General features: G+C 55.0%; 1 protein-coding gene across 1 annotated transcript; it reads right to left on the reverse strand.

Annotated features, from left to right (window-relative positions):
• Window positions 1–701: 701 nt before the first annotated feature.
• On the reverse strand, window positions 702–22,087 carry LOC127487750 (uncharacterized). The gene is made up of 7 exons (XM_070076807.1): window positions 22,042–22,087; window positions 14,005–14,133; window positions 11,250–11,266; window positions 9,666–9,745; window positions 8,413–8,849; window positions 4,317–4,502; window positions 702–2,557 (listed from the first exon to the last, which is right to left on the reverse strand). The coding sequence occupies exons 1-7, from the start codon at window positions 22,085–22,087 to the stop codon at window positions 2,328–2,330; spliced, it is 1,125 nt and encodes a 374-aa protein (XP_069932908.1). The 3' UTR covers window positions 702–2,327.
• Between the last annotated feature and the right edge of the window lie 2,821 nt (window positions 22,088–24,908).

Below are 24,908 nucleotides of genomic sequence, written 5' to 3' on the forward strand. Positions count from 1 at the left end.
TATCTCTCTTTCTCTCCCACTCTCTCTCTCTCTCTCTCTGCCTCTCTCTGTGTAACTCTGAGTTTCAAATAATAAATCTTTAAAAAATAAATAAAAAGAAAAGTAGAAGAGAGAGTGCAAAGGTGAAAGCGAGTTTATTTGCAACAAAGCTCCCTCTTTCAGAAGAGGGGCCCCTGGGCTGGGAACCTGTGGCCCAGCAGGGCTGGTCTCCTTGACATTGCCTCCTTCTCCTTGTCCCCTCATTTGTGACCCCTGTGTGCAGCAGGGGTCCTATTGGGCCTGGCTCCCCCGCCTTGTCCAGGAGGGAGCGGGAGGGGTCCATAATGCCCCAGAGGAATGGAATTCCCAGAATTCACCCAAGGTCCTTCCACGCCTTCTAACCCTGCCCCAGGGTTCCTTCCCTCCAGCTCACCCCCAAATGACCCAGTGGCTAAGGCTGGCCCAGGCCAAGGCCAAGGCCAGGAGCCAGGAGCCGGGAGCTGTGTCCAGGTCTCATCCCTCTGAGTGTCAGGGGCACAAACACTTGGGCCATCCTCTGCTGCTTTCCCATGTACATTAGCAGGGAGCTGGATCAGAAGTGGAACAGCTGGGACTTGAACCTGGGCCCACAGGGGATGCCGACCTTGCAGGTGGGGGCTTAACTGGCCATGCCACAGCACATGGGGCAACGTTCTTTGCATTCTAGTCAAACTGGCTATATTTAAGTGAGAGAAAAATTAGAAGTGCTCTCTTCTCAAACTATCTGGTTGACACTATGGGTAAATGAATGATACAGATACAGAGCCGGTTGAACCCAAGCACGTGGCCTCCCAGAATGAAGTGACACAGACACAGCAGAGAAGGGCTCACCTTCGGGACTCCCTGCACTGAGAGGAGAAGGCAGGAGTCACATGAAACAAAGGAAGACGTCTTCTGACACACCATCCGGTCCTTTCGTGCACAGGTGGTGATCACAAGGTTGGGAGAACTCAAGGACGTGGCTCCCCAGAAATGTGTGTCCTCCTGGGAGACCTGGGGAAGCTCCTGGCTCCTGGCTTGGGATGGGCACAGCTCTGGCCATGGCAGCCATTTGGGGAGTGAACCAGCGGATGGAGGACCTCTCTCTCTCTCTCTCTCTCTCTCTCTCTGTCTCTGTCTCTATTCTCTGTCTGTGTAACTCTGACTTTCAAATAAAAAAATAAATCTTAAAAAAAAAGAAATGTGTGTCCTGTCTCATTTCCTGGTCTCCTTATACTCCTTGAAGTTCCCTTGACAAGCCTAAGTGCCCTGCATTGTAATCCCCGAATATTCCTGAATAAACTTGACTTTGGTAAAATTAAAGGATTTATATGTTCTGAAGAGAAACCAGAGTATTAAATTTGATGTTGAAGAGTTGGGCTCTGATGCACATTTGAGGTGGACAGCTCTATGTGTATTTTTTAAACATTTCTTAAAAGATGTATTTCTTTCTTTCTTTCTTTGAAAGGCAGAGTTACTGAGAGAGAGAAATCTTCTATCCGCAGGTTCACTGACCAATGGCCACAATGGCTGACACTGTTTCCAGGGCAAAGCCAAGAGCTTCTTCTGGGTCTCCCCCATGGGAGCAGGGGCCCAAGCACTTGGCCCCTCTTCCGCTGCTTTCCCAGGCCATTAGCAGGGAGCTGGATGGGAAGTGGAGTCTATGGGACTTCACCTGGCATCCACGTGGGATGCCGGTGCCACTAAGCCACAGCAGCGGCCTCAGTCCTGTATGTATTAACTCACTCAACAGCCACAGAAATAAGCCCAGAGACAAGTGCAGAATGGGAGGAATGGTCACAGCGGCCCCATTGTGTGTCGTCCCCCAGAGCTCCTGGGTCCAAACCTCACTGCTGAGACACCTCAGTCCCGCTTTTCCCTCAGCCACTGGCAAGTTATGAGGCTGACACTGAGCAACCAGGTGCACCGACCACGGACGTAAGGTCACGCCGAGATTCCCTTTACTTCTGCCACTTCTTTATAGCCAAGCACCCAGGCACAACTCCCTCCCAATCCCACTCTGCACACTCGGGTCCCTCTGTCCAGCTCTAAAGGCCTGGACTCCCAGACAGCTCGTCCTCGTCCAAAGCTCCCCCTGCTGGATCAGTCCTTTTCCTGCTCACTCTCAGACAGTGGATTCCTGTCCCGCTATGATGCGCCCACCTCCTAGTGCCCAGGAGGAAGGATCTGATACACACATCAAACTAGACAGGGGCACAGAGTGGCACTGAGGGGCTCCATGCTATACGTGGCCTGGTTGCTACAATCAGCACAGGCCATGGTGCTACATCAGACTTTCTTGGAGTGCTCCAACAACTGTAGAGTCGTACTTAGCTCAGTGGGGAGTTGGTGGAGCCTCCATCGGTGGGCAGCGCTCGGGGTGCCGTGGATCTCTGGAGGGCCGGATAAAGCTCCGGGGGCAACTTGTCCAACTGTGCGGTGTGGCGCAGCAGGTTCTCCAGCGCAGCCATGGAGAGGTCATTCCCAGGCAGCTGAGCTTGGTGAGCTGGGCAGAGCGGCTCAGGGCAGGCAGGAGGGCATCGAGCTGGGAGTCGGTGATCTCACAGTCCAGGAAGTCCAGGGTCCTGAGGGTGGCTGCCACGTTCTCCAGCAGCACTCGGAGGGGCTCAGGACGGAGGCTGGTCAGTGGGACGCGGCTCAGGTGCAGGTGTTTCAGCACCTGGATGTTCACACACTGAGACAAGTGCACGAGATCCACTTCTGAGAGGATCAGTTGGTTATGGACAGAGCCTCCAAGGGGGCGCTCAGGCACCAGAGGACAGATAAGTGTCAGCCATGGGATGGGTGGACCTGGAGGATGATGTCAGGGTGGGAGACAGCTCTCTGATCCCGGCCCCAAAACCCAAGACCCCTCTGACCTCCAAGCACACTAACACCCAGGATGCTGGTCCTGCAGGTCAGCCCCCTGTAGGGTGTGTGATGGTCAAAGTTCCACTTCGTACACTCTCTGAAGCTCCTTTCCTAACCTGCTGAGCAGAGCACCACCTCTTTGGGGGAGGCCTGCCTAGTGGGCGACAGGAATGAAAGACAAACCCAGGCAGGATGGAGCGGCATCAACTGGGGTTACCGGCCGGAAGGGCTCACTCCCATCGCTGGTCCAGAACCATCGGCCAGAATCATGCATGTCCCACACGTTAACTGCCCCACTGGGGTGCGGGAGCCAGCCACAGGCCCCGTCCTCTCACACAGGTGCTGAGTATTTTGAATCGCGTTTCTTGCGGTCCCTCCCTCAATGCCCTCTTCACTTGCCAGCGCCTCAGCCTGAATGCATTTCCTAGTGAAGACTTCACAAGCCCCCCCACCACCACCAGAGCAGACGCTCCCCTCCCCAGCACAGCATCTCCTTCTGCATCCTCCACCCCCCCTTAGCCTGATGTTTCTGGGAGACCTCACATTACCACTGACCGCCTACCAGATCTCCTGTTAGGTTCTGGTGTTTACGCCATGGTAGCAGCACCAGCAACTGCAGGCAGGAGATACCCAAGGCGTTGCCTGTGGTCCTGGAACTCTCAGTACAGTCCTCATAAGTATGTCACCAGCTCTGCTTACCTGAGCACCTGATGCAGGTGGCCTTTGAGGAAGGGGACAGAGTCCATGTACAGCTCTCGAAGGCGCTCCAGCTTGCGGACTGAGAGCTGAACTCAGCCGCAAGGCTTTCCTTCTGGGGCTGGCGCCGTGTGTAGGTTAATCCTCTGCCTGCAGCCCGGGCATCCTTCCTGGGCACCGGTGCTATTCCCGGCTGCTCCTCTTCCAATCCAGCTCTCTGCTGTAGCCTGGGAAAGCAGTGGAGGATGGCCCAAGGCCTTGGACCCTGCACCTGTGTGGGAGACCAGGAAGAAGCTCCTGGCTCCTGGCTTTGGATGGGCGCAGCTCTGGCCATTGCATCCACTTGAGGAGTGAGCCAGCGGATGGAAGACCTTTCTCTATGTCTCTCCCTCTCACTGTCTGTCACTCTACCTTGCAAATAAAAGAAGTAAAATCTTTAAAAAAAATTTTTTTAATTAAAAAAAAAAGATTTTCCTTCCTTGGGAAGAGGAGGCAGACAGCAGATGTGGGAGAGAAAGCGGTGTATGAACGCTTCTCCTTGCCCAGGGAAGGAGCAAACCTGGCCAGAGGGGACCGTTCCCAGGGGCAATGCACCTGCCCCTCCTAGACAGAACCAGCTCCACCAGGCCCAGGACCTTCCAGATCCTTCCGATGGGCACTGTGCAAATCTCAGCCTCTTCCAGACCACGCGCAGGAAACCTGTCCTCTGCTGCTCCACAGAGACAGGCAGGGAGGAGTCTGTCCAGGTTTACCCTCGAAGCCCAGGTCTACAACCACCTTCAAGAGCAGCGAGCCCTTGTCCTTGGCCCATCCTGCACTGCTTCCCTCGGACTCTTGGCCTTTGCTGAGTAGGAAAGACCGCGCCTGCACACCACACGTTCTAGAAGTCATGATGGGCATCCCGAAGTCCAGCACTTGAAGCTTCCACCACCTGTGCACTACACAGGGAGGAGTCTCAGAACTTAGACCAAGAGTGACCTGCCCAGCAGAGAGCTGACGTCACATCCTGCACAGCTGCCTCCTTGCCCGCCTTCCGCCCCTTCCCCTGCCCTGTCCCCCTATTGCCTGGCTGGGACCCCACTTCTACGAGTACCTGGAAGTACCTGGGAGAGCAGGCAGGTAAACGCCAGCTGTCGCTCAGCTGTCACAGGAAATCCTGCACAGCCACAGGGTCACCTCCTAGACTCGGCAGTGTTGTCAAGGCCCCGCTGAGCTTCTCACTGGCTCCAGCAGAGGCCCCTGGCTCACTGTGTGACCCTCCACTCCCTGATCCATCTCTGTGCTGGACGCTAGGGGCGCTCCTTGCCAGGCTGCCCGGGTCATCCTCACCTGGGAGAAACCTTCTGGGTAAGTCAGGGTAAGTCCATCCCAGGCAGTCATTAATGTCAATAAGCAGGGGTCTCCATCAGGGCCCCTCAGGGAGGCAGGCGAAGGGCAGGCCTGCACCAGGCCCTGACGATCTCAGTGTGTCTCCCAGCGAGGGCCAGGGACAGCAGCCCCTCAGCCTTCCGCAGGTCTGTTCCCCTCTGCTCTGCTCTGCTCTGCCAACTCCAGGTCTGCACGGGGAACGGTGCGCACCTGCATCTGCAGGGAAAACTAACCAGGAGAGAACAGCCGGGAGAGTCATCCTCAGGCCGTGCCCGAGCTCCCCACGTTCTCCCGACTCGGAGCCCACTCGGGAGCCCGTCACTGCCCCTCTGCCAGCCGTGGAAGAGGAGTCCTTAGTCCATGCCCATTCCCATCTCAGCTTGGTGACCCAAAGTCCTGTCTCTCCCACTTGGCCCCAGCACGAGCGTGGTAGCCACTGCCCCTCCATTTGCAGTGACTGCTCCACAGACTCCGAGTCCCACACCCTGTATGCAAATCCCCAGTCTTGGAGAAAAATTCCTGATGCCCTCACAAGGCCCTCAAACAAAGGGACTGGGGGTGCCACGTGTCCCAACAGAGTCTACATTCTCTCCAACAAGTGACACGGCCAGGAAACTTTACGCAGATGCCCCTAAAATGGTGTCGTTTGTTTTCTTCTAGAAAATGTTAATGAGAATCCTGAAAAGCCATCCATTACTATCACAGAGCATTTGGAGAGTCGTGAGAACACCCGGGGATGTGGATTCCCACGCACATCCCTTACACGTAGGCACATGCACCACTTCGGGCTACTAGGCTGTACCCACTTGGGTCCACCGGGGTAACTCTGTCCTTACTGACTTCCAAAAAGCCAACAATACTATACCTTCAAAGCTATCCTTGCCGGTGCTGTGGCACAGTGGGTTAAAATCCTAGCCTGAAGCGCCAGTATCCCATATGGGAACCGGTTCAGGAGTCCCAGTTGCTCCACTTCCGATCCAGCTCTCTGCTATGTCCTGGGAAAGCAGTGGAAGATGACCCAAGTCCTTGGAGACCCAGAAGAAGCTCCTGGTTCCTGGCTTCAGATTGGCACAGCTCTGGCCCTTGTGGCAAATTGGGGAGTGAATTAGTGAATATGAGACCTCTTTCTCTATCTCTATCTCTCTTTCTCTCCCACTCTCTCTCTCTCTGCCTCTCTCTGTGTAACTATGACTTTCAAATAAATAAATCTTTAAAAGATAAATAAAAAGAAAAGTAGAAGAGAGAGTGCAAAGGTGAAAGCGAGTTTATTTGCAACAAAGCTCCCTCTTTCAGAAGAGGGGCCCATGGGCTGGGAACCTGTGGCCCAGCAGGGCTGGTCTCCTTGACATTGCCTACTTCTCCTTGTCCCCTCTTCTGTGACCCCTGTGTGCAGCAGGGGTCCTATTGGGCCTGGCTCCCCCGCCTTGTCCAAGAGTGAGCGGGAGGGGTCCATGATGCCCCAGAGGAATGGAATTCCCAGAATTCACCCAAGGTCCTTCCACGCCTTCCAACCCTGCCCCAGGGTTCCTTCCCTCCAGCTCACCCCCAAATGACCCAGTGGCTAGTGCTGGCCCAGGCCAAGGCCAAGGCCAGGAGCCAGGAGCCAGGAGCCAGGAGCCGGGAGCTGTGTCCAGGTCTCATCCCTCTGAGTGGCAGGGGCACAAACACTTGGGCCATCCTCTGCTGCTTTCCCATGTACATTAGCAGGGAGCTGGATCAGAAGTGGAACAGCTGGGACTTGAACCAGGGCCCACAGGGGATGCCGACCTTGCAGGTGGGGGCTTAACTGGCCATGCCACAGCACATGGGGCAACGTTCTTTGCATTCTAGTCAAACTGGCTATATTTAAGTGAGAGAAAAATTAGAAGTGCTCTCTTCTCAAACTATCTGGTTGACACTATGGGTAAATGAATGATACAGACACAGAGCTGGTTGAACCCAAGCACGTGGCCTCCCAGAATGAAGTCACAGTCACAGCAGAGAAGGGCTCACCTTCGGGACTCCCTGCACTGAGAGGAGAAGGCAGGAGTCAGATGAAACAAAACAAAACGTCTTCTGAACCCACCATCCGTTCCTTTCGTGCACAGGTGGTGATCACAAGGTTGGGAGAACTCAAGGACGTGGCTCCCCAGAAATGTGTATCCTCCTGGGAGACCTGGGGAAGCTCCTGGCTCCTGGCTTTGGATGGGCACAGCTCTGGCCATTGCAGCCATTTGGGGAGTGAACCCGCAGATGGAGGACCTCTCTCTCTCTCTCTCTCTCTCTCTCTCTCTCTCTCTGTCTCTATAATCTTTCCTGTAACTCTGACTTTCAAATAAATAAATAAATCTTCAAAAAAAAGAAATGTGTGTCCTGTCTCATTTCCTGGTCTCCTTATACTCCTTGAAGTTCCCTTGACAAGCCTAAGTGCCCCGCATTGTAATCCCCAAATATTCCTGAATAAACTTGACTTTGGTAAAAGACGAAAGATTTATATGCTAAGAGAAACCAGAGTATTAAACTTGACTTTGAAGAGTTGGGCTCTGATGCACATTTGAGGTTGACAGCTCTATGTGTATTTTTTAAACATTTCTTAAAAGATGTATTTCTTTCTTTCTTTCTTTATTTTTTTGAAAGGCAGAGTTTCTGAGAGAGAGAGATCTTCTATCCGCAGGTTCACTCCCCAAAGGGCCACAATGGCTGACACTGTTTCCAGGGCAAAGCCAACAGCTTCTTCTGGGTCTCCCCCATGGGAGCAGGGGCCCAAGCACTTGGCCCCTCTTTGGCGGCTTTACCAGGCCATTAGCAGGGAGCTGGATGGAAGTGGAGCAGCTGGGACTTCAACTGGCAACCATGTGGATGCCGGTGCCACTAAGCCACAGTTGGGGCCTCAGTCCTGTATGTATTAACTCACTCAACAGCCACAGAAATAGCCCAGAGACAAGTGCAGAATGGGAGGAATGGTCACAGCGGCCCCATTGTGTGTCGTCCCCCAGAGCTCCTGGGTCCAAGCCTCACTGCTGAGACACCTCAGTCCCGCTTTTCCCTCAGCCACTGGCAAGTTATGAGGCTGACACTGAGCAACCAGGTGCACCGACCACGGACGTAAGGTCACGCCGAGATTCCCTTTACTTCTGCCACTTCTTTATAGCCAAGCACCCAGGCACAACTCCCTCCCAATCCCACTCTGCACACTCAGGTCCCTCTGTCCAGCTCTAAAGGCCTGGACTCCAGACAGCTCCTCCTCGTCCAAAGCTCACCCTGCTGGATCAGTCCTTTTCCTGCTCACTCTCAGACAGTGGACTCCTGTCCCGCTATGATGCGCCCACCTCCTAGTGCCCAGGAGGAAGGATCTGATACACACATCAAACTAGACAGGGGCACAGAGTGGCACTGAGGGGCTCAATGCTATACGTGGCCTGGTTGCTACAATCAGCACAGGCCATGGTGCTACATCAGACATTCTTGGAGTGCTCCAACAACTGTAGAGTCGTACTTAGCTCAGTGGGGAGTTGGTGGAGCCTCCATCGGTGGGCAGCGCTCGGGGTGCCGTGGATCTCTGGAGGGCTGGATAAGCTCCGGGGGCAACTTGTCCAACTGTGCGGTGTGGGACAGCAGGTTCTCCAGCCAGCCATGGAGAGGTCATTCCCAGGCAGCTGAGCTTGGGGAGCTGGGCAGAGCGGCTCAGGGCAGGCAGGAGGGCATCGAGCTGGGAGTCGGTGATCTCACAGTCCAGGAAGTCCAGGGTCCTGAGGGTGGACACCACGGTCTCCAGCAGCACTCGGAGGGGCTCGGCACGGAGGCTGGTCAGTGGGACGCGGCTCAGGTGCAGGTGTTTCAGCTCATCGGTGTTCGGGCACTGGGACAAGTGCACGAGATCTGCTTCTGAGAGGACGCAGTTGGTTATGGACAGAGCCTCCAAGGGGGCGCTCAGGCACCTGAGGACAGATAAGTGTCACCTCTGGGATGGGTGGTCCTGGAGGATGTTGTCAGGGTGGGAGACAGCTCTCTGTTCCTGGCCCCAAAGCCCAAGACCCCTCTGACCTCCAAGCACACTAACACCCAGGATGCTGGTCCTGCAGGTCAGCCCCCTGTAGGGTGTGTGATGGTCAAAGGTCCACTTCGTACACTCTCTGAAGCTCCTTTCCTAACCTGCTGAGCAGAGCACCACCTCTTTGGGGGAGGCCTGCCTAGTGGGCGACAGGAACAAAAGACAAACCCAGGCAGGATGGGGCGGCATCAACTGGGGTTACCAGCCGGAAGGGCTCACTCCCATCGCTGGTCCAGAGCCATCGGCCACACTTCACAGTCTTCTCTCCAGAATCATGATGTCCCACACGTTCACTGCCCCACTGGGGTGGGGGAGCCAGCCACAGGCCCGTCCTCTCACACAGGTGCTGAGTATTTTGAATCGCGTTTCTTGCGGTCCCTCCCTCAATGCACTCTTCACTTGCCAGCGCCTCAGCCTGAATGCATTTCCTAGTGAAGACTTCACAAGCCCCCCCCCCCCCACCAGAGCAGACACTCCCCTCCCCAGCACAGCATCTCCTTCTGCATCCTCCACCCCCCCTTAGCCTGATGTTTCTGGGAGACCTCACTTTACCACTGAGCGCCTACCAGATCTCCTGTGAGGTTCTGGTGTTTACGCCATGGTAGCAGCACCAGCAACTGCAGGCAGGAGATACCCAAGGCGTTGCCTGTGGTCCTGGCAGTCTTAGTACAGTCCTTGTAAGTACGTCACCAGCTCTCCTTACCTGAGCACCTGATGCAGGTGACCTTTGAGGAAGGGGACAGAGTCCATGTACAGCTCTCGAAGGCGGTCAGGATTGCAGAACTGAGAGGTGAACTCAGCCGCAAGATTTTTCTTCGGTGGCCGTGCCGTGGAGCACTAGGTTAATCTTCTCCCACGGTGCCAGCATTCTATATGAGCAACGGTTCTAGTACCGGCTGCTCCTCTTCCAATCCAGCTCTCTGCTGTGGCCTGGGAAAGCAGAAGATGGCCCAAGGCCTTAGTCCCCTGCACCTGCCTGGGAGACCGGGAGGAAACTCCTGGCTTCAGATCACTGCAGCTCTGGCCATTGCAGCCATTTTGGGAGTGAACCAGCGGATGGAAGACCTTTCTCTATGTCTCTCCCTCTCAATGTCTGTAACACTACATCTCAAATAAAAGTAAAATCTTTAAAAAAAAGTTTTTTAACTTAAAAAAAAAGATTTTACTCTTCTTCGGGGAAGAGGAGGCAGACACTCAAATGTAGGAGAGAAGCGGTGTATGAACGCTTCTCCTTGGCCCAGGGAAGGAGCAAACCTGGCCAGAGGGGACCGTTCCCAGGGGCAATGCACCTGCCCCTCCTAGACAGAGCCCAGCTCCACCAGGCCCAGGACCTTCCAGATCCTTCCGATGGGCACTGTGCAGATCTCAGCCTCTTCCAGACCACGCGCAGGAAACCTGTCCTCTGCTGCTCCACAGAGACAGGCAGGGAGGAGTCTGTCCAGGTTTACCCTCGAAGCCCAGGTCTACAACCACCTTCAAGGGCAGCGAGCCCTTGTCCTTGGCCCATCATGCACTGCTTCCCTCGGACTCTTGGCCTTTGCTGAGTAGGAACAGACCGCGCCTGCACACCAGACGTTCTAGAAGTCATGATGGGCATCCCGAAGTCCTGCACTTGAAGCTTCCACCACCTGTGCACTACACAGGGAGGAGTCTTAGAACTTAGACCAAGAGTGACCTGCCCAGCAGAGAGCTGACGTCACATCCTGCACAGCTGCCTCCTTGCCCGCCTTCCGCCCCTTCCCCTGCCCTGTCCCCCTGTTGCCTGGCTGGGACCCCACTTCTACGAGTACCTGGAAGCACCTGGGAGAGCAGGCAGGTAAACGCCAGCTGTCGCTCAGCTGTCACAGGAAATCCTGCACAGCCACAGGGTCACCTCCTAGACTCGGCAGTGTTGTCAAGGCCCCGCTGAGCTTCTCACTGGCTCCAGCAGAGGCCCCTGGCTCACTGTGTGACCCTCCACTCCCCTGACCCATCTCTTCGCTGGATGCTAGGGGCGCTCCTTGCCAGGCTGCCCGGGTCTCCTCACCTGGGAGAAACCTTCTGGGTAAGTCAGGGTAAGTCCATCCGAGGCAGTCATTAATGTCGATAAGCAGGGTGTCTCCATCAGGGCCCCCGCAGGGAGGCAGGCGAGGGGCAGGCCTGCACCAGGCCCTGACGATCTCAGTGTGTCTCCCAGCGAGGGCCAGGGACAGCAGCCCCTCAGCCTTCCGCAGGTCTGTTCCCCTCTGCTCTGCTCTGCTCTGCTCTGCTCTGCCAACTCCAGGTCTGCACGGGGACCGGTGCTCACCTGCATCTGCAGGGAAACTAACCAGGAGAGAACAGCCGGGAGAGTCATCCTCAGGCGAGCCCGAGCTCCCCACGTTCTCCCGACTTGGAGCCCACTCGGGAGCCCATCATTGCCCCTCTGCCAGCGGTGGAAGAGGAGTGCTTAGTCCATGCCCATTCCCATCTCAGCTTGGTGACCCAAAGTCCTGTCTCTCCCACTTGGCCCCAGCACGAGCGTGGTGGCCACTGCCCCTCCATTTGCAATGACTGCTCCACAGACTCCGAGTCCCAACACCCTGTACACAAATCCCCAGTCTTGGAGAAAGATTTCTGATCCCCACTCAAGTCCTGTGACGAAGGGATTGGGGGTGCCATGTGGCCCAACAGAGTCTATGTTCTCCATTTCAACAAGTGACACGGCCAGGAAACTTTATGCAGATGCCCCTAAAATGGGTGTCAGTTGTTTTCTTCTCAAAATTTTAATGAGAAGCTAGAAAAGTCATACATTAATATCACAGAGCGTCCGGTGCCACGGCTCAATAGGTTAATCCTCTGCCTATTGGCGCCGGCACACCGGGTTCTAGTCCCGGTCAGGTTTCCGGATTCTGTCCCGGTTGCCCCTCTTCCTGTCCAGCTCTCTGCTGTGGCCCAGGAGTGCAGTGGAGGATGGCCCAAGTGCTTGGGCCCTGCACCCCATGGGAGACCAGGAGAAGCACCTAGCTCCTGCTTTCGGATCAGCGCGGTGTGCCAGCTGCAGCACGCCGGCCGCGGCAGCCATTGGAGGGTGAACCAACAGAAAAGGAAGACCTTTCTCTCTGTCTCTATCTCTGAATGTCCACTCTGCCTGTCAAAAAAAAAAAAAAATCACAGAGCATTAGGAGAGTCCTGAGAACACCCGGGGATGTAGATTCCCACACACATCCCTTACACGTAGGCACATGCACCACTTCGGGCTACTAGGCTGTACCGACCTGGAATCTACCGGGGTAACTCTATCTTTACAGACTTACAAAAAGCCAACAATACTATACCTTCAAAACTATTCTTGCCGGCGCTGTGGCACAGTGGGTTAAAATCCCAGCCTGAAGCACCAGCATCCCATATGGGCATCGGTTCGAGACCCAGCCGCTCCACTTCCGATCCAGCTCTCTGTTATGGCCTGGGAAAGCAGTGGAAGATGGCCCAGGTGTTTGGACCTCTTCACCTGCATGGGAGACCCCGATGAAGCTCCTAGCTCCTGGCTTCAGATTGGCGCAGCTCTGGCCCATGCAGACAACTGGGGAGGGATTCAGTGGATGGAAGAACTTTCTCTCTCTCTCTCTCTCTCTCTCTCTCTCTCTGCCTCTCCTCTCTCTCTGTAACTCTGACTTTCAAATAATAAATCTTTAAACAGTATATAAAGAGAAAAGTAGAAGAGAGAGTGCAAAGGTGAAAGCGAGTTTATTTGCAACAAAACTCCCTCTTTCAGAAGAGGGGCCCCTGGGCTGGGAACCTGTGGCCCAGCAGGGCTGGTCTCCTTGACATTGCCTCCTTCTCCTTGTCCCCTCTTCTGTGACCCCTGTGTGCAGCAGGGGTCCTATTGGGCTGGCTCCCCCGCCTTGTCCAAGAGGGATCGGGAGGGGTCCATAATGCCCCAGAGGAATGGAATTCCCAGAATTCACCCAAGGTCCTTCCACGCCTTCCAACCCTGCCCCAGGGTTCCTTCCCTCCAGCTCACCCCCACGTGGACCCAGTGGCTAGGGCTGGGCCAGGCCAAGGCCAGGAGCCAGGAGCTGTGTCCAGGTCTCATCCCTGTGAGTGGCAGGGGCACAAACACTTGGCACATCTTCTGCTACATTCAAGGCCATCAGCAGGCAGCTGGATGGAAGTGGAGCAGATGGGACTTCACCTGGCACCCACATGGGATGCTGGTGCCACTAAGCCACAGCAGCGGCCTCAGTCCTGTATGTATTAACTCACTCAACAGCCACAGAAATAAGCCCAGAGACAAGTGCAGAATGGGAGGAATGGTCACAGCGGCCCCATTGTATGTCGTCCCCCAAAGCTCCTGGGTCCAAGCCTCACTGCTGAGACACCTCAGTCCCGCTTTTCCCTCAGCCACTGGCAAGTTATGAGGCTGACACTGAGCAACCAGGTGCAGCGACCACGGACGTAAGGTCACGCCGAGATTCCCTTTACTTCTGCCACGTCTTTATAGCCAAGCACCCAGGCACAACTCCCTCCCAATCCCACTCTGCACACTCAGGTCCCTCTGTCCAGCTCTAAAGGCCTGGACTCCCAGACAGCTCGTCCTCGTCCAAAGCTCCCCCTGCTGGATCAGTCCTTTTCCTGCTCACTCTCAGACAGTGGACTCCTGTCCCGCTATGATGCGCCCACCTCCTAGTGCCAGGAGGAAGGATCTGATACACACATCAAACTAGACAGGGGCACAGAGGGGCACTGAGGGGCTCCATGCTATCCGTGGCCTGGTTGCTACAATCAGCACAGGCCATGGTGCTACATCAGACTTTCTTGGAGTGCTCCAACAACTGTAGAGTCGTACTTAGCTCAGTGGGGAGTTGGTGGAGCCTCCATCGGTGGGCAGCGCTCGGGGTGCCGTGGATCTCTGGAGGGCCAGACAAAGCTCCGGGGGCAACTTGTCCAACTGTGTGGTGTGGGGCAGCAGGTTCTCCTGCGCAGCCATGGAGAGGTCATTCCCAGGCAGCTGAGCTTGGGGAGCTGGGCAGAGCGGCTCAGGGCAGGCAGGAGGGCATCGAGCTGGGAGTCGGTGATCTCACAGTCCAGGAAGTCCAGGGTCCTGAGGGTGGCTGCCACGTTCTCCAGCAGCACTCGGAGGGGCTCGACACGGAGGCTGGTCAGCGGGACGCGGCTCAGGTGCAGGTGTTTCAGCTCATGGATGTCGGGCACTGGGACAAGTACACGAGATCCACTTCTGAGAGGACGCAGTTGGTTATGGACAGAGCCTCCAAGGGGGAGCTCAGGCACCAGAGGACAGATAAGTGTCAGCCATGGGATGGGTGGTCTTGGAGGATGAGGTCAGGGTGGGAGACAGCACTCTGATCCCGGCCCCAAAGCCCAAGACCCCTCTGACCTCCAAGCACACTAACACCCAGGATGCTGGTCCTGCAGGTCAGCCCCCTTTAGGCTGTGTGAGGGTCAAAGGTCCACTTCGTACACTCTCTGAAGCTCCTTTCCTAACCTGCTGAGCAGAGCACCACCTCTTTGGGGGAGGCCTGCCTAGTGGGCGACAGGAACAAAAGACAAACCCAGGCAGGATGGAGCGGCATCAACTGGGGTTACCGGCCGGAAGGGCTCACTCCCATCGCTGGTCACAGACCATCAGCCACACTTCACAGTCTTCTCTCCAGAATCATGATGTCCCACACGTTAACTGCCCCACTGGGGGGCGGGAACCAGCCACAGGCCCCGTCCTCTCACACAGGTGCTGAGTATTTTGAATCGCGTTTCTTGCGGTCCCTCCCTCAATGCCCTCTTCACTTGCCAGCGCCTCAGCCTGAATGTATTTCCTAGTGAAGACTTCACAAGCCCCCCCCCCCACCAGAGCAGACACTCCCCTCCCCAGCACAGCATCTCCTTCTGCATCCTCCACCCCCCCTTAGCCTGATGTTTCTGGGAGACCTCACTTTACCACTGAGCGCCGAACCAGATCTCCTGTTAGGTTCTGGTGTTTACGCCATTGTAACAGCACCAGCAACTGCAGGCAGGAGATACCCAAGGCGTTGCCTGTGGTCCTGGAAGTCTTAGTACAGTCAAGGCCCCGCTGAGTTTTTCACTGGCACTATCAGAGGCCCCTGGCTCCCTTCATGGCTTCCCTGATCCATCTCTTCGCGGGACGCTAGGGGCGCTCCTTGCCAGGCTGCCCGGGTCATCCTCACCTGGGAGAAACCTTCTGGGTAAGCAGCGCTTCAGTCCATCCCAGGCAGTCATTGATGTCGATAAGCAGGGGGTCTCCATCAGGGCCCCCCCCAGGGAGGCAGGCGAGGGGCAGGCCTGCACCAGGCCCTGACGATCTCAGTGTGTCTCCCAGCGAGGGCCAGGGACAGCAGCCCCTCAGCCTTCCGCAGGTCTGTTCCCCTCTGCTCTGCTCTGCTCTGCTCTGCCAACTCCAGGTCTGCACGGGGAACGGTGCTCACCTGCATCTGCAGGGAAACTCACCAGGAGAGAACAGCCGGGAGAGTCATCCTCAGGCGAGCCCAAGCTCCCCACGTTCTCCCGACTCGGAGCCCACTCGGGAGCCCGTCACTGCCCCTCTGCCAGCGGTGGGAGAGGAGTCCTTAGTCCTTGCCCATTCCCATCTCAGCTTGGTGACCCAAAGTCCTGTCTCTCCCACTTGGCCCCAGCACGAGCGTGGTAGCCACTGCCCCTCCATTTGCAATGACTGCTCCACAGACTCCGAGTCCCACACCCTGCATGCAAATCCCCAGTCTTGGAGAAAGATTTCTGATCCCCACACGAGGCCCTCGAACAAAGGGACTGGGGGTGCCACGTGTCCCAACAGAGTCTACATTCTCCTCTCCAACAAGTGACACGGCCAGGAAACTTTACGCAGATGCCCCCAAATTGGTGTCACTTGTTGTCTTCTCAAAATGTTAATGAGAATCCTGAAAAGCCGTACATTACTATCACAGAGCATTTGGAGAGTCGTGAGAACACCCGGGGATGTGGATTCCCACACACATCCCTTACACGTAGGCACATGCACCACTTCGGGCTACTAGGCTGTACCCACTTGGGTCCACCAGGGTAACTCTGTCCTTATTGACTTACAAAAAGGCAACAATACTATACCTTCAAAACTATCCTTGCCGGTGCTGTGGCACAGTGGTTAAAAGCCCAGCCTGAAGCGCCAGCATCCCATATGGGAAACGGTTCGTTAGTCCCAGCCGCTCCACTTCCAATCAGGAATTCTGCTATGTCCTGGGAAAGCAGTGGAAGATGACCCAAGTGCTTGGGCCCCTTCACTTGCATGGGTGACCCCAAAGAAGCACCTGGCTCCTGGCTTCAGATTGGCACAGCTGGGCCTATTGCAGCCATTTGGGGAGTGAACCAGCAGATGGAAGACCTCTCTTTGTCTCTACCTCTCTCTGTAACTGTTTTTTCAAATAAATTTAAAAGATCTTTTTAAAAAAGCTATCCTTTAGAAATGAGAGATAAAGACTTTTTATGATAAGCAAACACTGAATCAATTCATCACCATCAGACTGGCTGTACAACAAATGCCTAAGGGAGACCGCCATTGGAAGCGAAAGATAACTTCCACCTCAAAAACATGCAAGGATAAGGCTCAACAGCACAGCACAGAAGAGAAAAACTCAAAGTCTGGCACGGAAAATCAGCAAATCACAAACTAGAGATAAAGAACAGATATAGAAAATAACCAGAAGAATGAACAGGACGACAGGAATGTTTACTTATCATTGAGCCTCGAGGTGAGTGTTTGGCACTTGCCACGCCCACATCCCACACTGGAGTGCCCAGTTCGAGTCCTGGCTCCATTTCCCATTCAACTTCCTGCTGATGCATACCCTGGCAGGCCCGAGTACGTGGGCCCCCAGCCCACTGACATGAAAGACCCTCATTCAGTTCCAGCCCCAGTTTTGGGCCTGGGCCAGTCCCAGCTGTTGAGGACATTCGGGAAGTGAACCAGTGTTTGCAGGCCTCTCCCTATCTGTTTCTGTCTCTGCTTTTCAAATAAATACAAAATAAATTACAGATGATAATCTTGAATGTAAATGGATTAAAAGCCAAAATTAAAAGATTGCTCAGATTAAAATAGACTAAAGCTGTAATAGACAAAGTTCATTATATAGTGATACAGAGTTCAATTCAACAAGAAATAAGAATGATAAATATAAATGCCTAGTAGCAGTGCTGTGATGTCGCAGGTTACGCCTCTGCCTGTGATGCCGGCATCATGTGGGTGCCAGTTTGAGTCCCAGATCTTCCTCTTCCAATCCAGCTCTCTGCTCAAGGCCTGAGAAAGCAGTGGAAGATGGGCCCAGGTGCTTGGGCCCCTGCACCTGCGTCAAAGACCCAGAAGAAGCTCCTGGCTCCTGGCTTTGGACTGGCTCAGCCCTGGCCACTGTGGCCATTTAGGGAGTGAACCAGCGGATGGCAGACCTCTCTCTCTCTGTCTCTCTCTTTCTCCATCTGTAACTCTGCTTCTCAAATAAATAAACCTTTTATATGTGCATAAATGCCAGTGTTCCCAATTATATAAAGCAAACATGAAATCTAAAAGGATGGGCTCTAAAACAATAATGTGCTAGATTTTGATAACATCACTTTCATCACTGGACAGATCATCCAAGCCCCCTCCCGTAGAGTGTTTTCCACGTCTGTTCCAAAGGTTCTGTAAATCCTGTGGGGTACAACAAAAGCAGTACTAACAGGGAACTTCAGTGGTGCCTACGTCCAAACAGCAGAAAGACTTCAAATAAGCAAGCTAACAATGCAACTCAAGGGATTATAATAACAAAGCCAAATCAAACCCGGATTTAGTAGAAGAAATAACAAAGACCAGAGTGAAGCAGCAACCAATAAAGATCAATGAAACAGAGTCGTTTCCCCTCAAAAGGTGAACAAAATTGACAACCTGTCATGTTAGCTTGACCGAGAGACCCAAGAAGAAAATCAGAGAGGAAAAGGAGACATCATCACAGTGACACCAGAGATGGAGGCTCACCCGAAATGGCCGCGCTGTGTCACCACTGAGCCCGCCTGGCCACCCGCGTGGTCCCCACAGAGGTCCGCGTCTCACCAGCTCTGCACGCGGCTGCACGGGGCCAGCGAGGACCCGGCTGCGGCTCCAGGCTCCAGGCCTCTGGGTCCCTCCTTGGGCGCCTTGGAAGTTCTTCTCGGTGTTCCTAACCCCTCCTCCCCTTTCGGGGTCCGTGTGGCAGAGGCCTCTGTCTCTTAATCATTCGTGTTCTTTAACTAACATGAGTAAAGCTGTGGTAGGAACTTCCCCAGGTCAGAAAAAGAAAAAGGGAGGCACCTGTCCTGGGAACGAAATGGGTGGTCACCTGCTGGCCCATGACTGTTCCAGCTGCAGCCCCTACAGGGAACCAGGTCAGGTTCTGCTTGTTGGTACAGAGCAACGTGTTAACCCTTGCCAGTCCGAAGGCACCTCAGGATGCGTGTAAAACAGTTTGTATCTTCAAGAACTACCTTCGCATGCCAGTCCTGTGGCCGACCTGTAACATGAGAACATCCGATCACAGGCACGCAGGTGAGACAAGGGAGACAGGCTAAAACCACATTTAAGGGAAAATCCTTCTTTGTGCTGGGCTCAGGATTTTGGATAAGAAATTCCACCTGGGCCTTATGCTGGCATAATAAAAGACCACTTCCTGTTAAGAGGCCTTGGTGTCTTGTCGGTACACGAATCCTGCTACATCCAATTAGAACCTCCCCTTTCAGCTGCCTCCTCCAATCAGAAAATGAGAGTAGATTAGATTCCTGAATCTCCGCCCCATTAATCCTGATCGGATATTTGGCTTTCTCCAGATTGAGTGGTTCGGATATGAATGCATAACAGGGAAGAAATAGGATAAAAGGCAAGAACACGTTCATAGTTTCACTCCCCACCACTGATTGAGTTTTATGAATTAGGGACCTTCGTGGTTCTGTGTGTGAGACAGGAAGGGGTTAATTGGCTCCTGACACTAGAAAACAATAAAATGGGGCCTGGTCTTGTGGCACAATGGGTCACACCTCCACCTGGGTGCCAGCATCCCATAGGTTCACAGGTTCCAGCCCCAGCTGCTCTGCTTCTGATCCGATTCCCTCCTAATGCAGCAGCAGCTGATGGCCCAAGTGCTTGGGCCCCTGCCACCCACTTGGGAGATCTGGATAGAATTCCCGGCTCCTGGCTTTGGGTTGGCCCAGCCTGGGCTGTTGCAGACATTTGGGGAGTGACAGCGGCTGGCGCGCCCTCTTGTGATCCCTCTCTGTAATAAGTCTAAAAACCTGGTTGGGAGGGAATCTCTCATTAGATCAAAATTATCAAAATGCTCTGTAGTTAAAAACAGCTTTAAGAAGACAATTGTGCCATCCTCTAAGAAAACAACGGAGCTCTCTCCATGGTCCCTTGAGTTTTACCTTAACCTCACACAGCAGGGGAAACAGCTCCTACCTTCCACTGAGGGTGTGGCTGATCATCCTGTCTTAGCTCAAGGCTTCTTTGCTGGAAATCCGATCAGAATTACAAGAAGGTGGGGAGAAGGCTGTGTATGGGGGATGGGTGTTCTTAAAGGGACCCTGTGTTTGACCCAAGACAACTGAAAAGATGTTGGTTGTTTTTTTTTTTTTTTTTTGGGGGGGGGGGGTGGGGGGACTGGGGCCAAGGTGTTGAGGATTGAAGGACTTCAGTCTGGATGGCATTTAGGCATTAAAAAGGGAGATAAAGGAGCTGGTGCTGTGGTCTAGCAGGTAAATCTGCTGCCTGCAGTGCCGGCATCCCATATGGGCACCGGTTCAAGTCCTGGCTGCTCCACTTCTGATCCAGCTCCCTGCTATGGGCTGGGAAAGCAGTGGAAGATGGCCCAAGTGCTGGGGCCCCTGCACCCTCACGGGAGACCCAGAAGTTGTTCCTGGCTTCGGATCAACTCAGCTCTGGCTGTTGTGGCCATTTGGAGAGTAAACCAGTGAAAGGAAGACTCTTCTCTGTAACTCCGCCTCTCAAGTAAATAAAAACAAATAAACAAAACAAAAATCTAGGTTTTGAGGACAAGATCTAGGTCTCAGCAAGAAGGAGCCAGAAAGGGCTCCATTAAGACTGTCCCATCCTCTCTGCACTGATCTATAACCACGACCTTTGTTGCTAGGAGATAATCTGTTAAAGACATTCTCCCAGCCCTCCACCACACTGCTAGGAGCTTCTCTCCTTAAATACTCACTTCTACTCTCGCTGTCGCGTCTGGTCTCGTAACTCGTCGCCGATGCCAGGACGCGACCTCAAACTCATCTTGGAGTTTTCTCCCAACAATCTCAGCAATGTGGCTGGGAAGATTAAACCAAGAGTGTGAGCAGGGGCCGAGGTCAGAGAGTTAGAATTCACAGTCGGATGCGGGGAGTCAGATTCTCCCAAGGCCGGAGCCCCCGAGGTGGAAGCCGCGGGCGTTTGCGGAAGGGTGCTGGAGAGAAACAGACGCAGAGCAGTGCAGGGGTCCCGGCGTGACGGACACCTCTGCTTTAGAGTCAGGGCTCTTCCCACGGGAGCACGTTCCCCGGGCACCAACCAGCCCAGCTGTTTTCAGGGTCCTGTAGCATAACCATAATCCCGTTGCCCATATTTTTAAAAAGTATTTATTTATTTGAAAGGCATAGTGAGAGAGAGAGAGAAACAGAAAGTAATCTTCCATCTACTGGTTAACTCCCCACATGGCTGCAATGGCCAGGGCTGGAGCCTGGAACTCCATCCAGGTCTCCATTGGGGGTGGCAGGGGCCCAAGCACTTGGGCCATCATCCACTGCCCTCCCGGGCCACAGCGGAGAGCTGGACTGGAAGAGGAGCAACTGGGACTAGAACCCGGGGCCCATATGGGATTCCAGCGCCGCAGGCGGAGGATTAACCTAGTGAGCCACGGCGCCGGCTCCTCATCACGTTTCTAAGTTCCCTCTAAGTGCCCTCCACAAAAGCTGGGTTAAGCCAGAAGTGCTCAAGTCTGGGGCAGCCGCTCCGTGAACCTGACGCTGCAGAGTGTGGTTAGCAGCGTCTCTGTTTACCAAACACCCCCTGGGCAAAGCAATCGTACTTCCCCTCCAAGATCTCAGGTCCCCTTCACAGAACACCTGAAGTTCATTGCCGTTCTCTTCATTTTCAGGCTGCTGAAGCTTAGGCTCGCTCAGGGAGAGGAAACGGTCCACATTCACCCCACAGATGATTGTGGGACACCCCGCTCGGATGAGGGGCTCGGAGGATCCCCCACGTGGCTTAAGAACCTGAATGTCAGAAAGACCTGGCTGGCAGACTTCCCTTGAAGGAGGGCAAAATTGCAGAATTGTGCAAGTCCAAGCTTGGGACTTTTCTACAGGATCCAAGCTTCTCTTAAGAGTCCAAGATCTCCTTGGAATGTTCTAGAAACATGAAGTATAAAGCCCAACACTCGTTTCCCCCATGATGCAATGGGACATTGCTTCTTGTACTTCCACAGAGAGCCTGTTTGCCCAGGGGACACCCTGGGTCATCCGCAGAAGCCACACCAACCAGGATCTTCGCAGGACACCTTTCTTCCGGCCAGTTCACGGGGCCCAGACGCCTGGTGCATGGTCAAGGAAGCTGGCTGGGGTGGGGTGTGTGCGAGTTGCCATCGCGTCCTCATCACCTGCTCTCTCCTCATCGTCCTTATCTTTGGCCGGACCACAGCAGCCTCATCCACGGGGCATCCCGACTGCCTTCTCCAGGCCCAGAATCCCACTGGGACCCCAAAGCCTCGCCCCACCCCACCCCCGGCCCTGCTAGGGGTCTCCACGTTCTTCTGTGCTTCCGGTTTTCTGGCCCTCCCTGAGCTGACCGGGCAGCCCTGTCTGTCTGCACCCCGGGAACGTGTGTTCTCCCCTGGAATACGGAGAGTGCGTGGCCCCAATGCTGGGAGAACCTTCCAGAGTCAGCAGGGACCAAGGGATCCTCCCCTCCCCCTCAGCTATTTAGGTGTCAACAATGATGGAGGGCGACCCCTCCCGGGCACAGGAGGAAGCTTGAGGCTCCCGGGGGCAATGAGGCGCCACGCCCAGGCCAGGCGATCAGCTCTCAACCTTGGGCTGGGGGAGTTCCACCCAGCTCTCCCTACCTTGACGGGTTTTGCCCTGGGCGCTTTGGGAGGGTCTTTGTGCCATCCCCGCTTGCCTCCCGTGCTGAGCCCGGTCTGGTTCTGTGCCCTAAACAAGAGCCCTGGAGTCCTGGGTAGGGGCCTGTGGGTGTCTGGGGACTCCGCCCTGGCCTGCAGGTGCTCAGGCTGCACCCAAGCCCCATTGCAGGGGCATGGAGTCAGGCCAGTGGAGAGTCCCGGGTGGGGGAGGGGAGGGCGGAGAGCACCCTGTTTGGAGATAGACGAGGGACAGGTCCCTGGAGGCACCCAAGGCCAGGGAGAGGAACGCTCTTTGGGAATTTTGCAATTCATCCCCGACGTTCATCACCTCCTTGCTGGACAGTGGGGACTCTGCTCTTCAGGAGGGAGTGAGGGTCTGGCGTGTTGGTTCTGATCCAAGTGACCGCACATTCCCCACTGCAAGACATCGGAGGGTCACGGTGGGGGGAGTAAAACCAGGGCCCCAGACTGTCTGGCACTTTCCAGGGAACAGAAGGGGAACACAGGCGGGCTTGGTGTTGTGACGCGGTAGGTCAAGCCGCCGCCTGCGACACCAGCATGCCACAACAGGGCACCCATTCAACTCCCGGCCGCTCCTCTTCCCATCCAGCTCCCTGCTAATGCACCTGGGAAGCCACAGAAGATGGCCTGAGTGCAGGGGCCCTGCCACCCATGTGGGAGACCAGGATGGAGCTCCTGGCTCCTGGCTTCAGCCTGGCCCGGACCTGGCTGTGTGGCCATCTGGGGAGTGAACCAGCAGGTGGAAGACCTCTCTCTCTCCCTCTCTCTCTCCCTCTCTCTCTCCCTCTCTCTCTCCCTCTCTCTTTCCCTCTCCCTCTCCTTCCTTCTCTAACTCACTCTGCCTTTCAAGTAAATCGTTTTAAAAGGGAGCACAAGGATTCATTGTTGGAAAAAATCCTCTAATGCCCAGTGCCCTGCAGGGGGAGACTCTGGACACGCCCACAGGGAAGATTCTGGTACATTTGACACACACACCCCCATACCAGGACCCGGCACCCAACATCTCCCTCTTCTCCTCTCCCTGGTCCACGGGAAAACATTAGACCAATGCCTACTGTGCGCCAGCAGCCCTTGTGGGTGACGGAGGAGCACCCCCGGTGCATGTGTCCCAGAGCGGCCCCCGGATTATCTCCTGGGTGCAGGCCTCACAGCTCACTGAGGGCACGCACCAAAAGCAAGTCAGCTGGAAAACAAACTCGACAGAGGTCGATCTGACTTTGCACAGTAAGGGCGGGCAGTGAGAACAGCCGTGCGGGTGGAAGCCGCACCCAGAACTTAATAACCCGTCAGGAAAGCCGCAATTACCCTGGGACCTGTGTTTCTGGTCGAAATGTTAAGAACCACTTTAGTGCCATTTATAAATGTATAGGGAAATGAAAAACAAATTAAATAGGATTTACCCGTGCACTGTCATTTAAAACGTGGAGGACCCAAGCACTTCGTTTCGTGAACAGCAATGACCTTCCTCCACGACAAGTGCCCAAGGGCACAGGCGACTTCACCATGGCCCACTGCTTTCTCAGTGGGGATCAGAGCCTAGCTGTGATTTTTTAAAGATTGATTGATTGATTTAAGGCAGAGTTGGGTGGGGGCAAAAAGAGAGAGAGAGAGAGAGAGAGAGAGAGCAAGCGAGCTTCCACTGGCTCATTCATTCCCCAAATGGCCGCAATGGCCAGAGCTGGAAGCCAGGAGCCAGGAGCTTCATCTGCATCTCCTCGTGGGTGCAGGGGCCCAGGGGCTTGGGCCATCTTCTGTTGCTTTCCCAGGCACATTAGCAGGGAGCTGGATCAGAAGTGGAGCACTGGGACCAGAACCGGCACCCATATGGGATGCCCGCCCTGCAGGTGGCAACGCCGCAGCCCTGGCCCCAGCACCTAACTTGACCCTGTGTGCTTCCGCATCGTGAAGTCTCCAAGGTGCAGTAATACGAAGATTCTTGCTGGTGTCACTGTCACCAGGGGCTCCTCAGCCTTTGCCTCATGGCCCCCCCCTCCCCCGCCCCAACCACAGCTCTGCCACATGGCAACCTGGTCAGAAGGGCCAACGCTGGGCCCGGGGCAGGCCCTGCGCCTGGCTGACCGTACGTGGCTTCCATCCACACGAGGGGCCTCCCCTCGCTCTCCCCTTGCCCGGCAGCTCCTTCGGAAGGCGGGAGGATGCAGGGGGCCGGTGCTGGGGTGCAGCGGGTTAAGCGCTGCTCGCGATGCCGCGTCTCATGCGGGAGCTCGGCTTCCAGTCCTGGCTTCTGTGCCTCTGCTGCAGCTCCCCGCGGATGTGCCCCCGGGAAGGCAGCGCATCATAGCTCCAGTGCTCAGGAGACCCAGACACAATTCCTGGCTCCCGGCTTCAGTGTGGCCCAGCCCTGGCTATGGGGGCATTCAGGGAGTGAGCCAGCAGGTGGAAGATCTCGCTGTCTCTCTCACTCTTTCTGTCCCTTTACCTTTCAAATAAGTAAATATTAAAAGAAAGAAAAGAGATGGGGCTGGCGCTGTGGCTCACTTGGTTAATCCTCCGCCTGCGGCACCAGCATCCCATATGGGCGCCTGGTTCTAGTCCCGGTTGCTCCTCTTCCAGTCCAGCTCTCTGCTGTGGCCCGGGAGTGCAGTGGAGGATGACCCAAGTGCTTGGGCCCTGCACCCCATGGGAGACCGGGAGAAGCACCTGGCTCCTGGCTTCGGATCAGCACAGCGCCAGCCGTGGCAGCCATTTGGGGAGTGAATCAATGAAAGGAAGACCTTTCTCCCTGTCTCTTTCTCTCTCTCTCACTGTCTATAACTCTACCTGGCCAATATATAAATAAATAAACTCAGTTTCTGACTTTGAGAACC

The sequence above is a fragment of the Oryctolagus cuniculus genome, chromosome 7 (genome assembly GCF_964237555.1).
Source record: "Oryctolagus cuniculus chromosome 7, mOryCun1.1, whole genome shotgun sequence".
Lineage (NCBI taxonomy): Eukaryota > Metazoa > Chordata > Mammalia > Lagomorpha > Leporidae > Oryctolagus > Oryctolagus cuniculus.